Here is a 15,450-nt window from a genome sequence, read left to right on the forward strand (position 1 = left end):
TCACACTCACCAACCATGACATGGGCACCAGCCAGACTGACGCAATACACCTCGATCCCGGCATCAGCGAGCAAAAGATTGACAGGATCGAGGCCAGCCTCGGCAGCATCGAGCGCCTGTTAAAGCGCCGCGAGAGCCAGCGCGGGTCCCCCAGCCGCGATGCCGCCGGCCCCGGTAGTACCGGCACCGGCTCCGAAAGCGTCGCCTCGCCTAACGCGAGCGTCACCATCTCGGACTCGTCAGCCATCAACACGCCCGCCAACATTGACTCGACCGAGTCGGAGCCCGACCGCGGGCTCAATGTGCAGACTGACATCACGGTCGCGCTACTCAAGCAGGCCGTGCGCAGCACCACGCTCTACGGCGTTGACGCCAAGATGGGCGCCGCGCTCGGCAGCCTCTACGATCTACTCGGCAAGCGCCACCTCCCGAGCCCTAGCGGTGGAAGTGGCGCTGGCGGCGGCGCCGGAGGCTCGCCGTTTCCGATGCAGAAGCCCGTGCCGCCAGGCGGCGTCGGCAAGCTGGAGATGCCACCGCTTCAGGTGGCCCTCACGGCTCTGGAGAGGCTGACTTGTACGTGCGCCACGATGGGGAGCGGGGTGTCTTTGTATTATTTGTACTAATATTAATGAGTATAGATAAGCCGCCGACGCTGATTACCATGCTCTGCTCTTCGATTGGCCTAGATGACATTGCAGCCGTCTGCAGGCGCGAGTACGCGCACCTCGACAACATCTCCAGCGTCAAATTTGTCCTCATCAACTCCATCCTGTACTACATCTTCGAGGAGACGAGCATGCTGGGCATCTCACCGGAGCTCCTGGCCGAGTACAAGACGCACGCTGAGCTCTGTCGGGCCAACGTCGACACCGGCCTGGCCAACTTGCCGCTGCTGCTGTCATCCACGGCGCAAAACGTGCAGGGAATCTTACTAGGCGTACGTCCCCCTTCCCTGATATCGCAGACCGCCCCCGCCCCCGGGTCCAGGCATTCCTTTCTGACAAACTTGCTTGACAGGCCTTTGTCTCCATCGACCAGTCCCGGCCGGCCGTCGCGTGGCAGCTGTGCACCACGGCCGCGCAGCTATGCATCTCGGCCGGCTTCCAGAGTGTGGCTGCGTCGGCGCACAAGTCGCCCGAGGACGTCCGCCTCGAGCGCATACTATTTTGGAACGTCTACATCCTCGACAAGGCTTTGTGCCTACGGCTGCACCGCGGGTCGTGCATCCCCGAATACGACATTGACATACCGCGCGAGTTCAGCTTCCAGTACGAGGCCATGGTGCCGGACAGCACGACGGGGCTGACGCAGTTCTGGGTGCGCGCGAGCATCGCGCAGGGCCGCATCTACGAGCACCTATACTCGCCACTCGGCCGCGCCGCACCGCCGGCCACGCGCGTCGCGCACGCCACGGCGCTGGCGGCCGAGTGCCGCAGCCTGCTGCGCGAGGCCGAGGCTCACCAGGGCCAGTACCCGGCGAACCAGGAGGCGCCGATCCTGACGGAGATCTTCCGCATCGGCGAGGAGATACAGCTATCCATCAACCTAACGCTCGTGTACCAGGCGGTCTCGGCACTGGACGGGCAGGAGGTGTTTCGCAACGAGTGTGTCGAGGCGGCGCGCAGGGCTATGCGTACGCACAAGCGCTCGATGCACCTGATGCGCATGGGGCCGTACGCCCAGTCGAGCTACATCAACTGGTGCGTGAAAGATTCTTTCCTTATAGCTTAGGAATCTAATTTTTGCTAACATTGAATCACAGGACCATCCTACACACCCCATTCGCGCCCTTCTTCGTCATCCTGCGGCACGTCCTCGAGACGCTGTCGATCAACGACCTCGTGCTGCTGCAGGAGTTCATCGAGTCGCTCAGCCACGCGCTGGACGTGTCGAACCGCCTCAAGCGCTTCCATCAGCTGTGCCACGTCATGTGCGAGGTCGCCGGGCTCTTCGTCGGCGTCAAGCTCAAGCTCAACAACAGCAACGTCGCCGTTCCCGAGATGCCGCAGGCGCTGGACCACGTCAACGACCTGCTGCAGCAACAGTTTGCGATTGGCCAGCCGGCGGCGGCGGCGGCAGCGGCGCAAGAAAGCTATCAGCAGCAGACGGTGCTGGTACCGGAGGTGGCGGCGACGAGTTTCCAGCAGGGCGTGGCGCCATTGGTGGTCGGGGCAGGCGGCGATGAGGCGGTGATGCCGCCGATGCTGCCACCGGACTGGGACCCGGCGACGATTGGTACCATGGACTGGACGGCGGGATATGAGAATATCCTCAACTTGATGCAGGATGAGCTGCAGATTCTGGAAAATTATCCGAACGCGGGCCTGTTCTAAGGGGGGAGGGGGGGCTAGAACCGTTGCGTTGACTGACTAGTCAAGCACATCGAGAAACAACGCCACTTCGTGTATATACCGTTAAGTTCAATTAACTTCTATTATATTTCTACTAGGCGCGGATGTCCTGCGAACCTGACGGATGAAGCCCTTTGGCCACTAGACATGATGAGCCCCTTGGCCACTGAACATGGCCTCTGCCACCCTCGACACGGGGCTGTGCAAATCTTGCACACTGGCAAGAAGATACGCGACAGCTCTTGGCTTATTCCCTAAGAATCCCGAAAAAAGAGAACATTATCTTCGACGGCTCGTATTTAGTCAGTAGTCTCATGTAGGCGTCGCGACCTGACGCTCGTGGGCGAATGCTCCCAGTAGTCAGAGAGACACAAGGCCACGATTTATGTTGCTTTCATATCACTGCTATCATGCTTATCTCTAACTTAAACACTTGATCTATTGCATATCTTGTCTGCACCACGCTTACTATCACATTAAGGTTTTGGATATAGAAGCTCCGGGTTTGCTAACCTGCTGTCAAGGTTCGTCGACCGATTTAGAATTCCTATTAGGGCAGAAAAATCGTCTGCCTGGGAATTATCTTCACATTTTCACCGAGTGTGGTCGAAGTTGTCGTGTTCTCTCACTGCCTTGTTGGATAACTCTTGTGCAGGACATGATCCGATTTCGTCAACTCCATCAACTCCATCAACTCATCAACCTATCAATTACACAATACTTGAAACCATGCATCGCGCATTTCATCACCTTCCCAGCTTACCGTCAGAAGTACAACTCATGATCCGGGACGCCGCCGTCCTGGACCGTCCGTTTCCAAGCGCACATGAGGCCCAGGTGTGCCCGGCGGACGGGACTCTGCAGACGTGTCGGCGCGTGATCCTCGGGTCCCGTTTCAGCCGTGACCCCAGCGGCTGTGGGAGTCGTGCTACGACTCTCGCCAGGCGATGCTGCGCCGGTTTCCTGAGACGCGGCCCGACGCCGAGCCGGCCGAGACGGTGACGGCGCTGGCGACGGACGACCATGGCGTCACCCGACGCTTGACGATGGTCACGTCTCAGGACGTCTTCATCTTTGAGCAGAGAACTTCATCGTGGCCTTTGCGGACCCGAAGCGCACCATCGACCGCGGCTCCGGCGTGCCGGCGTCCCGCGGCAGCGCATGAAAGAACGTCCGGTCAATCCCGTGAGTCGTTGTTCTCCTCTGCCGGCGTGCTCGTTGTGCAACCCTTCACTCACTAGAAAGAGCCATCAGAGACTAACAAACTCAACGGGCCGTTGACGCTTAAGGATTTGCGCCACATCGGCATCAACTTTTCCTACGACTGGCTGGTGCTGGACGATGACGTGAGAGTCGCGAGCGGAGCTGAGAGCCAGCTCGAAGCCCTCATCAAGGTCGCGGCGCGCTTGTCATCTCACACGATTATCTACCTGTACAACGAGGACCTGGTTCTCACCAATGACGACAAATGTCAATGCCGGGGCTGCTACGACAACGACTACAACGCCAATAACGTCCTCCACGGCGACCCCGACGACTGCATGTTCTTCGGACAGAGGGCCACATATTGGAGCTATTTCATAAAGCTGGGGTGGCAGCTCGGCGAGTATTCTTGGAAGGGCCATGCTCGCCACGAGATTCGCAACTTTATCTCTATCCTGAACCGGCGCGTTGCCCAGTTTAGATCGGGAAGCACGTGGGACAACCCCTGGGACGCCGTGTTTACCGGCTCAAGTTTTCGCTTGCTTACGAATGGACGCCAAAGGTAACACATGAATATATGGTGGCCTAAGAGGGGCAATGTAGATGTATTCTGTTTTGAGAGCCATGGTTCTCGTTGTTGTGCTAGGAAATGAGATGGGGGTCTAACTAGAGTGATGATATTCAGCGACATTTAATACAACGCTCTGCAGCATACGATGCATAGATTGACGACATTCAGCGACATCTGATACAACGCTTTGCAGCATGTGATGCACAGAGTGATGTGATGGGCTTGTGTCTGCCACAACATCGTGTGACTATGGCTACTTACCCTGTTGGCCACCGACCAACAGCCTTTTTCCTCCAACAAAACTACGAGACTGGCAGTAACGGTAAGGGTGAAGAAGTCAATGAATGAAAATTAGCCTGGGCAAGGGGCTGTGAAGCAAAGCGGTGCCATCTAGTTGCAAACGAAATACTGGCGCCTATCTTAGTGGGCAGCGAACCTTTGCTTCACTTGCGCCTCACTTCTCGCTTGTTTGAGTTTTTGCTGACTGTTTAGCTGATCAACTAACTAGGTACTATGTAAGTTGACTTGCCCTTGAATCTCTTCTCTAAACAAGACTCTAAATAAGCCACTCTCGCCACATTCCCTCCCCTCTTCCTACGTGATCTTCGCCCCTTCCCTTCATCCAGTTATCTCCGCAACCATGTCGTCCGACGAATCTATCACAGACCACCCGCTATATGTGGAAAATGACCCGATCCTAAATGCTCCCGTCTTTCCTGCTCTTCCGAAACGGGAGTCCCAGTGGTTCGTGGAAAAGCTCCCACTTATGGGAACCACCACGGTGGTTGATCGCCTGCCCCAAGCTACAGTTACCGACGTCGCTCCGACCAGCCCTCCTGGCCCCCATCGCCAGGTGTCATCGGAGGGAGCAGCTCAAGTGGTGGTACTCAAGGGAGCGGCCGATCTAAAAGCAGTGGCCGTATGAGTGTTTTGTCCCGGGGCGAATCCGCCAAAAGCAGCCCGGGTCCCTCAACGCCCTCGGGCAATGCCCAACCAGCTTTGCCCGCCAGAGGCCATCTCTTGGACTTCCCGAGAGATCCTGCCAATGTGATCGCGGAGGAAAGGACAACGAAGTCGGGGAAGAGTATAGGCGAGGAGGAAGACGAGCTTGCTCATACTCTGTCAAGCCTCGATCTTTCTGGGTAGTTTTGCCTCGACTGTCTGCGCTGTTTTTCTTGTCTACACCGTATTTCCTGTCTGCATTGTTCTTCTTGTCAGTAATGTAACTAGCCATTAATGCGAAAGGGATGTGTCGGCCCAAAAGAACTACATAGAAAATAGCTTTAGTTATGTATGGGCACAGAATGACAATCTCATGCGGCAAAGCGACAGTTATGCAGCAGTTGCCCACCAAGCTGCATGCCAACGGCCAACGAGTCTCCGTTGCAAGACCCAGATGCATAACTAACCAAGGGGAATGCGGCCCAGGGGCTAAATCAAGGGTCGCCGTCGCCCGGATGTTTGTTTCCTCCCATCTCTCACTACTCCGTACCGAAAGGAAAATACCACCCGAAAACTTTGCAAAGAGTCTCATGGGAAACAAACGCACGCGACAAGCATGATACTAGCAGGGTTGTATGTACTGTATCAGTACGTACGTAGCAGGTAGGGCTTTTTTAACGTGGAAGGGCAGGGCAGGGCAGGGCAGCCAATGCCAGCGCTCGTCGACGATTCGAGCCATGCATAATCCCTGCATATCGGCCAGGCGAAACAACCGTGCTCACGCGAGGCAAGTCGCCTTCCTTTTTTCCTCCCTTGCGCTTCTCTCGGTGCAGTGCCAGCGAAGAGGCGATGAATGGTGCCATATTGTCGTGTCCGCCTCCCCGGTCGTCGGTCAGTCGGTCGGGGATGGGATGCGCTGCAAGGGCACGGCAGAAGAGGAGAAACGGCAGAGACGTTGTTGAAACAGGAGCCATGCTGAGGGTTCAGCCACTGTTGATGGCTTGGACGAAGATCATAGGGTTAGGGGTTCTATTAATAACAAATTTGCGGTGCATTCTTATAGTCATGACACTTGGCTATGCTCTATATCTATGCCAGGCAAGCTACGAGGATGGATGATGCTTGTTTCTACTTGTACGTAGTTGGTTACCTGCGATGATGCTTGATGCCGGTGATGGGATGAGGGATGGGTTGGTAAGTTAGAGCGGCCTTGCAGGGGCCAAACGCCGCCAGACAAGAGGAGAGCCGCTGTACCTAAGGTAGTAGCCCCTGGAGCCCAACTGAAAGCCCCCGCTAAAAGATCACTGGCTGGGGCTGGGGCTGGCACTGGCACTGGCACTGGCGCTGGCGCTGGCGCTGGGCCGCGGCGTAGGAGGGGAGGGAACAGGAAAAGGGGCCGATGAAAGTCCCCTTGGTTCGCTGCAAGGAGCTGCAAGGAGCTGCAAGGAACCGAAACTTTCCACAAATAGCACTCCGTATTCAAACCAGCTATTATTGCCATTCGCCCAACCTTGTATTAATTTTCATGTATAACTGGCAGTTGATGAGGTTGTTCCTGCAGCTGCAGTGCTGCCTTGATCGGATTCTACCGTCTCTGCCCTGCCAGTGGCGACCGGTTTTTAAGCGCTGGCGGGCCCGGGTACTAACGCCACTGTACCTGCATGGGACCTAAGAAGACCTATGTATGTATGTACCTCTCTGCCTGAGGCAAGGCAGAGGTATAGTTAGTAGTTGACTTGGGCGCCCGACGTTGTTAGAATTTCCCTATACATTCTCTTCAGCATTACCCCGACTGTAAACTGCTTCCAACACTTCTTGCGCAATCATCTCGAATTTTTTTTCCCTCTCCACACCTTTACACCGGCACCCCTGTCGCGCCTCATTAAACTCGTCGCACTGGTACCTGATCACACCTGTCCTCCCCACCCGCCCAGGCCACCACTAAAATGGCCCCTAAAAAATCCCCCCCCTTCCTCAGCCAATCCCCTGCCCCGTCCCAGCTGCTTGCCGCCTGCCACCTGCAAGTACCATCCCTCTCCAAACTCCACCCTCCAGGCACCACGGCGAGAACCATCAGGTACCTCTGACCAGCCACCAGCCTCGACACAGGGTACCTCGCCGTTGGCATTATCCAGCACCAGGCACGAGGTAGCGCCGCCCAACGCCCTCCAACCCCTGGATGACTTAGTCTTGACTCTTGACTCCCCAGCTTCATCTCTTTCTTCCTCATCACCACCACCACTCTCATTCCCCCCCACCGGCATTCTCCTTTCTCCCCAGGCATTCATTCCATCATTTCTCTTCATTTGCCTGGCTCGGCTTGTTCCTCCTTTCCTTCATATACTATCCATACTTTTTTGTTAATATTATTCTTCCGTCGCGCCTCTCCTCCTCCATCTCGACCTCATTGACCCCCCCTGTTTGACCTGCTATTGTTCCCACCAAATCTCCATGGCCACCAATCAACAATAAGCATCAACCCCTCGACGACTCTACGGATACACACCATTACAACGCACCATACCGCTTTGGTTGCCCACCCCCTTCGCCCCGTCACTTGTCGTCGGCCCCAGAGGCCCTGCTAGACTCTGCCGCCAGTCTGCTTCGAGCCTGCTCTGCACGACACTCATCCTTCTTTGTTCGTCTCCTGGCTCCAGCCTCGATCCCCTCCTTCACGCTCCCTCTCACCAGCCTCTGCAATCTTGCTTTGCCGGTAACCTTGCGCTGCTGTTGCGAGCGAGTAGAGTCGTTTTCTTGGCTGCCCTTCCTCTGCTCCAATTCCTCGTCAAGACTTCCCTGGGCCGCCTACTCGCACAGCTCTCGTGTCTTGCCTCTGTCCAATTCTCCTGTCTCGACACGCTTTGCTTCCTCGCGCCTCGCAGCCTTCCCCGATGCCGCTTCGAGCCTTGTCTTATTAACCTTCAACTTCCTCTTCATCTACTCTCGTTAAACCCTTTTTTCGCTTCTCGACTTCCACTTTTCCATACCTCTCCTGGACGAGCTTGCTTTGCATCTTCCATTTCGACGCGATACCCCTTTCGAACCTGATTCACAACAGCTGCATTCGCCTCTGTACCTTTCGATCGATCCGAAACCGTACCAACCTTGTGCATCTTTCTCCTCCAGCATCCTCATCATCGCCTCGCTCAAATTTTTAGCATTGTTACATCGACCTGATCCGTCCCTGCCTCGACTGCAGTAGCGCACTCGCCTGTATCTATAACAAACCATCACTCGAGTTTTGAACACCCAGTCTTTTGCTCAAGTCCTCGCTTGCGCAAGCCCATAGTCCACTGTCCGTGTCCGACTTGGGCACGATACACATTTCAAAACGGCTGTTCTATCTCACGCCGGGCGGGACTCCCTCGTCCCCCCTCATCTGCTCGGTATGCAGGATTTGAACGGTTCCGCTCAGAACGGCGGCAGTTCGGGACGCTTTCATGGCCACGCCTCCAAGCCCTCCAACAGTGATACCGGTTTCTCTCATGGAGCCTTCACTTCCAACGTCTCCGGTTTTGCTGAGAGACACCCTCGCCGTGGCAACATCCCTTCTCTCAACACCCAAGTGAACCAGGGACACGGCGCCAACGCGTCCGATGTAGCCTCCCCTGGAACAGCTTTTGACATGCAGTTCACTCCTCTCCTGCCTTCGCAACTCCTCATGGGAAGCCCCTTTCAACCCGGTAGCCCTGCTGCCTTCGGTAGCCCCCAGTTCCAGTCCCTTTCCGCCTTCCAGGGATCTCAGCAGCCGCATCAGGTCAACCAGCAGCACAGCGGCGGCATGTCCAGCCCTACCCAGCAAAACATGTCACCGCAGCAGTACCACGCCATGGTTTCGCCTTCTCAGTACGGTGCACCCCAGTTCTTCCCACCCCAATCTCCCACCGGTGGCTTCAGCATGCAGCACTCGATGCAGGCTGGCTCACCTGTACCTATGAACGGTCCCGCCGCGAATGGCACAAGCCGAACTGTCTACCTTGGCAACATTCCTCCAGACACGTCTGCCGAAGAGATCCTTGGTCACGTTCGCAGTGGCCAAATCGAGTCGGTCCGTCTGCTTCCTGACAAGAACTGCGCCTTCATCTCTTTCCTTGATGCCAGCTCCGCCACCCACTTCCACTCTGATGCCATCTTGAAAAAGCTCTGCATCAAAGGTCAGGATATCAAGGTCGGCTGGGGCAAGGCTTCTCAGGTCCCAACGTCGGTCGCCCTCGCCGTTCAGCAGTCCGGTGCTTCCCGGAACGTTTACCTGGGCAACCTGCCCGAGGAGGTGACCGAGGACGAGATTCGTGAAGATCTTGGCAAATTTGGGCCCATCGACACTGTCAAGCTGGTCCGCGAAAAGAACATCGCATTTATTCACTACCTCTCTATCGCCAACGCTATCAAGGCCGTTACTCAACTTCCTCAGGAGCCGAAGTGGCAAGCGCCTCGCCGTGTCTACTACGGCAAAGACCGTTGCGCCTACGTGTCCAAGACCCAGCAGCAGAATGCGGCCCAGTATCTTGGCATCGCTCCCGGGTATGCTCACATGCTGACTGGCGCCGACCGCGATGTTATTTCCAACGCTCTGGCCCAGCAGTCTGTTGCTGCCGCCGCTGTAGCGACCACGGCTGGTGGAATCAACAACTTGGGCAACCGCACCATCTACCTGGGCAACATTCATCCCGAGACTACGATTGAGGAGATTTGCAACGTCGTCCGGGGTGGACTTTTGCATCACATCCGCTATATCCCTGATAAGCATATTTGCTTCGTCACCTTCATCGATCCCACCGCTGCTGCGTCTTTCTACGCTCTTAGCAACCTCCAAGGCCTCATGATCCACAACCGTCGACTCAAGATTGGCTGGGGCAAACACTCTGGTGCTCTGCCACCTGCGATCGCACTGGCCGTCAGCGGCGGCGCTTCTCGCAACGTCTATGTCGGAAACTTGGACGAAACCTGGACCGAAGAACGCTTGCGTCAAGACTTTTCCGAGTACGGCGAGATCGAGCTTGTCAATACTTTGCGTGAAAAGAGCTGCGCGTTTGTGAACTTTACCAACATTGCCAACGCTATCAAGGCTATCGAGGCCATCCGTGGCAGGGATGACTACAAAAAGTTCAAGGTCAACTTTGGCAAGGACCGCTGTGGTAACCCTCCTCGCCAGATGCAGCAGAATGCCTCGCCACGCAGTGATGGTATAGGCTCCCCTCAGGCTGGTGGTTCCCAGAACGGAAGTTCCCCGTCCAACGATGGCAACCAGCAGTCCGCCGCCCTGTTCAACGCCAACAACAACCCGCTCACCATGTACCTCAGCCAGCTTTCTCAGCACGCCCATCAGCAGCAGAACCAGCAGCACCTGCAGATGGCTGCCCAGCAGAATGCCATGTTCGGTGCTGCCCAGTCTTCTGGAAATGAAATGACCCTCGACATGGCCCAGCCGCAGCTCGGCTCTCATGGCCAGTCGGCCAGCATCTCCAACGGCTACCCTACCAGCACTGGCGTGTCCGGCTCGACGACCATCGGCGGTCTTTTGGCTCCTGGCGCCGGGCGCGGCTCCCACAGCCGTGCCGTCAGTCTGCCTGCCTTTGGTCCCGGCTTCGAAAACGGCACCAACAGCCCCAGCAGCCTGCACGGTAGTAACGGCGGCGAGGGCGAGCAGCAGCGACGTGGCCACCAGTACCAGGCTAGCTACGGCGGCATCGGTGGCAGTGGCTTCGGCCTCGCCATTCAGAGCGGCCTCAACGGCTGGGCCGAGGAAGAAGTAGCCAACTAATGACCAGCCCAGTACCCTCATCACTGCTGGGTATGTACATGTATGGGACGCTGGAGGATTCATACTCTTTTGTAATCGCTTCGCCACTTTCGCCATTTTACAACCATTCTTTTTCCCTCTTCTTGTCTATTGAATTGTTGATATTTCTATCACCTTTTCGTCTTTGCATCTTTCACTTTGTTATCAACAATTCCGTCCTTACTGTTGCTCTTAATCGTCAACGCCATGTTGGCAAAACCAGCTACCCCATGTTAATATCTTGTTTTTGAGTTGAGGGTGCTTTTTTTGTTTTTGCTGACTGCAAATCAAGACTCGGACCTGTTTTGGGCATGTCTATTTTTGGATAGGGAGCTCGCTTCCCTCTTGTATTTTGTGTTTGTACGTTGGATACGTGCTCTTGGGGGTATTGCCTGTTGAAGGAAGAATCTAGGGGCCCAAGGAAATGGAGCCCTGTCTGGCTGAGGTTGAAGAAAAAGGGGGGATGATGGATGGGGGCATTTTTGGGTATAGCTTTAGTAGTAATTCAGGACGAAGCCTTGCTTTGAAATGCAATGAGATTTTCGTGCCATTGAAACTGGTTCTCCGCTATATAAGCCCGGTATCGTTTGGATTGTGGATGCTGCGTATGATGATTGCATAGATGTATGTTGGCATTTGTAAATGCGTTGTATATGTACATGCTGTATCCTTGTACTCTATAGCTCTATGTGGTGTCATTTCGTGTCCTCTTCCGTTTAGTAGCCAGCCGGCTCGGGCTTGCTGGGAATGGTCGGCTTGTCCATGTTGGCGCCGCATTGGGCCTTCCAGTCGGTCGGCGTGATGCGGTCCACGATGGATTTGAACGCGGCCTGTTTTCATCCTGATTAGCACAGCGATTCACTCAACCAACCATCGCTGGTGACTGTTTTCCTTACCAAGCTGCAAAGCGTCTCGTCGTCCTCGTAGTGCTTGCCCGCCGGCCGGCATCCGGGGATGCGCAGCGGCTCGTCGTTGTACCGCACGCGCACAAAGTACCCCCTCAGGCGCTCCTTTTCCGCACTCGTCAGCTCGTACGTCGGGCGGCGACCGACCGGCCGCGCGCCGCCCAGCATCCGGGGGATCCAAGAGGAGCTGCTTCCGGTGGTGGCGGCGGTAGGGACGACGCGCTCGTCGCGGAAGAGCTCGACGGCGATGTGGCTGGTGAAGGGCGGCCACTGCATACCATCCAGCCCGTCGGCGCCGAGGGCAGTGACAGTAGCGGCGAGTGTGGTATCGTGGCAGCCGGACAGACCGAGCTTGAGCGGCGCGGCGCTGGAGTGCGGGGCGACGCCCTCGACGCCGCCGACCATGCGCTCGGTCACGTCGGCGAGGAGGCCGCCGATGCCGAGGGTGCGGTACTCGGCGCTCTCGCGGAATCCGGCGAACCACTCGTCGACGACGATGCGGACGCCCTCGGCGCGCACCTGCGGGTCGTAAAAGTCCTTTGGTAAGCGCGTGGCCGGGTCGTCGTGGGCGGCGGTGGCGGCGACGGTGTCCATGACGCCGACCAACGCGGGGTGCGAGGCGACGCCGATGCGGAGGTTGGTACCCGGGCGGGCCGGATCGGCGGGCATGTACCGGCGGAGCTTGGCGTTGACACGGTCCATCTCCGGAGAGTCGTCCCAGCGCTCAGCGGCGCGCCGGCCGAAGGCGCGCATCATGGCGCGGAAGCGGGCGCAGTTGGCCGTGTTGGGCAGCAGCGTGTCGTCGGCCCAGTGGCGGGTGTGGATGGTCAGCGGTGGCAGGTCCGGGTCGCGCGCGGCGCCGTCGGCGGTGGAGGGCCACAGCCCGTGCAGGGCCTGCTGCATGGACTCGAGGGCGCGCGGCATGGGCGTTGAGCGCAGATATAGCGCGTCGGCGACGGCGGGCGTCAACTTCCCGGGGAGGAAGCCCAGCTGGTCGACGTATAGCCGGCGGAGGCGCAAGCCGAGCGCGGTAGTGGTGGCGCGGCCCTTGTCGGTGAGCTGGCCGAGCTCGCACATGTTGTCGGCGGAGCCGGTGCCCGGGGGGTTCGCGCGGCCGAGGGCGGGGGTCTGTGAGTCGGGGGAGAAGGTCTCGAGACGGCGGCACCACTCGAGCGGCGTCCAGGCGGAGGAGGACGGGTCGAGGACGAGAGAGTTCATGTGCGCGGCCTGGCTGCAGTAGGGCCAGAACTCGGGCAGGTGGGCGGCAAAGCGGTTGCTGACGGGGGTGCGCTCGCCGTGGCGCATGAGCACCTGGACTTGCTGGAGGCGCAGGGGAGCGGGGTACAGGCGGGCGAGCTCGTCAGCCGTGTACGCGGGGCGAGGTTCGAGAGACATGGTGTCTGGTTGTTGTCGAGGGCTGGTTCGCGGGGAGGTTGTTGTCCTTGTCGAGGGTGTGCAAACGGAAAGAGGAGTCGGATCGAAGGAGCGGCGTAGTAAACGCAAAGCAAGGACTCGCGAAAACACCCCCCTCGCGCAGACGAAGAGACAGAGACACACACGATGGTAGGGGAGAAGAGAAGGAAAAGACACGACGTGTGCTGGAAACGAGTGATGATGGAAAGGATAAAGTTGTCGCTGGAGGGGGGCGGGCCCTTGTCGTCTGCTGGCCGGCTTGAAGCGGTCAATCAGGCACAGAAGCGGGCCGGCGTTTTAGGCCGGTGTTTTATTTAGGCCTGGGGGTTGCGGAAAAGTGCCGAGGTCGGAACGGACACAGCCGTGTGGGCTCCGGTGCCGCGACGTCTCCGCTCGGGGTTCACAAAGACGGAGGAAGAAGAATAAGGAGGGGTGGAGTTTTTTCAATTTTTTTTTTTTTTCAATTGATCCTAACGATGCATTCCCAAGTAGTAGTCCCATTGCGTTTTCTCCTTGAAATAATTTCTTATAGTCGAATGTGTCGCAGCAGTTGTTTCATTTGCAGGTCGTTTGTTGCTCTATCCGTGTTGAGGTTTTACAAGGCCATGCATAATGTAGGAAAAATAAAAATTCGGCATCTCTGCATATCTAAAAACAAAAGTCGTCTGGACTCGCCATTGCCTGGCTGCCTAGCTTCTCCAACTACTCATCCCTCCAGCCTTATCCATCTTGCTCGCTTTCACTCCGGCTTTTCCAGCCACTCTCGCAGCTTCTTGAATGAGTACGTGTCATGCTTCGCCTCGGAGGTGAAGAATATCTCCTCGTACCACCCGCGCGAGCCCAGCGATTGCAGACGCCCCCCAAATGGCTGGCAGGACCCAAAGTCGATCAAGACGGGCGTCCCGTCCTTGACCATGATGTTGTGTGGGTTGATGGCGTTGTGCGCTTAATCCCAACGAATGGAGATGCGTCACAGCCGACTCGAGCGCCTCGAGAAAGCTTGCCTTGTCAAGCTGCACGAACCCGGGCTCTTTAACGTATTGCATCAGTGTCTGGTCCAGGCGCTCCAGGAAGATGGATGTAATTCTGTTGCGGCGCACGCGGCAGCCGAGATAAGCGATGATATGCGGATGAGGTGTCTTGGAGATTTTTTCCATAATGATGGTCTCCTCGACAAGTCCCTTAGGGACGAACGAAATGAGACCCCTTCATGCTCTCATAGGAGTTTAGACCCGGCCGCTTGATGAAAGCAGAGGCGTCGTCCAAGTCGTCTGGCGCGATTGTTAATGGGGGTGTCCCGGGGAACCTCGGGGTAGATTTCACTGTCAGGAATATGCTCCAATGCCGCATTGTACTCTTCTAGAGTGATTTCCTTCTTTCTCTTGAATAAGTGACCAAAGTACAGCTCGTCTTCAGAAGTGACATGGTAGAAGGTGACGTATTTTGCCTCGGTGGCGCCTTGGTCGAACGCCTCGAGAATGGTTAGATCTCGCAATGACAGCACGGGCAGCTGCTTTTCGGAGCTCTCGAACGTGCCAGATTCGACCATGATGAGATGTAAAGGAGAATGGAGGCAGCAGCTGTAGTCTAGAAGAGGGGGGCGTCTTTGTTGTTTGAGGATGGTTGGGTTTTTACATGGCAAGGATATTTGCCCATATAAGAGCCGAGCTCGGACAGGTCAACTGTGCGGATCTAGGACAGGTTATTCAACTCCCGTTATTATCGATACAGCCACCTTGTGCGTTCCACGGGCATGCCAGCTCATGGTAGGCTGTTTGGTGTCCACGTTGGGCGGCCATGCATGCCTAAGTATATAGCACTTTTGCTTCCTCTTTTTCTGGCAAAGGAAAATAAAGAGTCCAGACCACTCCTGCCCACTCCTGCCGCTCAATATCATCTGTCACTCTAGAACAAGACAACTCTCTCCTCGCTCAACATATTCCTAACTCCTGCCATATCGAAAAAGATGTGAGCAAGAACCTGATTATATTCCTAGCTAACCACTTTGCTAAATCTCGCCCAGGTGCGCCACCACTTTTACCGAGAAAATTGTAACCACATCTACATGCTCAACCATCACTCAGACCACGAAATTTATCGACTGTGGAAAGGCTACTGGTCGAACTTCTGCATCCTATACCGGTTGACTAAATTGGCCGGGGCTCTTGCTATGTCAACCAAGACAAAGGAATCTAATTGAGCTCTGAATTACTTAATTTAAGAAAACCGCATAAAAGATTGTAGTTACAAGTCAAGCTTTCAGAACTTGACCATGACGTATCAAAT

The 15,450-nt window shown here is 56.3% G+C and overlaps 5 protein-coding genes across 5 annotated transcripts; 3 read left to right on the forward strand and 2 right to left on the reverse strand.

Moving 5' to 3' along the window:
* Positions 1-20: 20 nt before the first annotated feature.
* ISF_01695 (fungal specific transcription factor) lies at positions 21-2,333 on the forward strand (the record flags this gene model as incomplete). Its single annotated transcript, XM_018845302.1, has 4 exons — positions 21-573; positions 639-937; positions 1,018-1,700; positions 1,763-2,333. 4 exons carry the CDS (start codon positions 21-23, stop codon positions 2,331-2,333), a joined length of 2,106 nt encoding a protein of 701 aa, XP_018707025.1.
* Positions 2,334-3,080: 747 nt separating this feature from the next.
* Positions 3,081-4,120, forward strand: ISF_01696 (hypothetical protein; the record flags this gene model as incomplete). The annotated part of the gene is made up of 3 exons (XM_018845303.1): positions 3,081-3,188; positions 3,296-3,536; positions 3,606-4,120. The coding sequence occupies 3 exons, from the start codon at positions 3,081-3,083 to the stop codon at positions 4,118-4,120; spliced, it is 864 nt and encodes a 287-aa protein (XP_018707026.1).
* Positions 4,121-8,455: 4,335 nt separating this feature from the next.
* ISF_01697 (negative regulator of differentiation 1) lies at positions 8,456-10,828 on the forward strand (the record flags this gene model as incomplete). Its single annotated transcript, XM_018845304.1, has 1 exon — positions 8,456-10,828. The coding sequence occupies one exon, from the start codon at positions 8,456-8,458 to the stop codon at positions 10,826-10,828; it is 2,373 nt and encodes a 790-aa protein (XP_018707027.1).
* Positions 10,829-11,562: 734 nt separating this feature from the next.
* On the reverse strand, positions 11,563-13,146 carry ISF_01698 (Histidine phosphatase superfamily, clade-2; the record flags this gene model as incomplete). Its single annotated transcript, XM_018845305.1, has 2 exons — positions 11,563-11,676; positions 11,743-13,146. The coding sequence occupies 2 exons, from the start codon at positions 13,144-13,146 to the stop codon at positions 11,563-11,565; spliced, it is 1,518 nt and encodes a 505-aa protein (XP_018707028.1).
* Positions 13,147-14,380: 1,234 nt separating this feature from the next.
* On the reverse strand, positions 14,381-14,713 carry ISF_01699 (Protein kinase-like domain protein; the record flags this gene model as incomplete). The annotated part of the gene is made up of 1 exon (XM_018845306.1): positions 14,381-14,713. The coding sequence occupies one exon, from the start codon at positions 14,711-14,713 to the stop codon at positions 14,381-14,383; it is 333 nt and encodes a 110-aa protein (XP_018707029.1).
* Positions 14,714-15,450: the final 737 nt, after the last annotated feature.

The sequence above is a fragment of the Cordyceps fumosorosea genome (genome assembly GCF_001636725.1).
Source record: "Cordyceps fumosorosea ARSEF 2679 chromosome Unknown scaffold_3, whole genome shotgun sequence".
In the NCBI taxonomy this organism is placed as follows: domain Eukaryota; kingdom Fungi; phylum Ascomycota; class Sordariomycetes; order Hypocreales; family Cordycipitaceae; genus Cordyceps; species Cordyceps fumosorosea.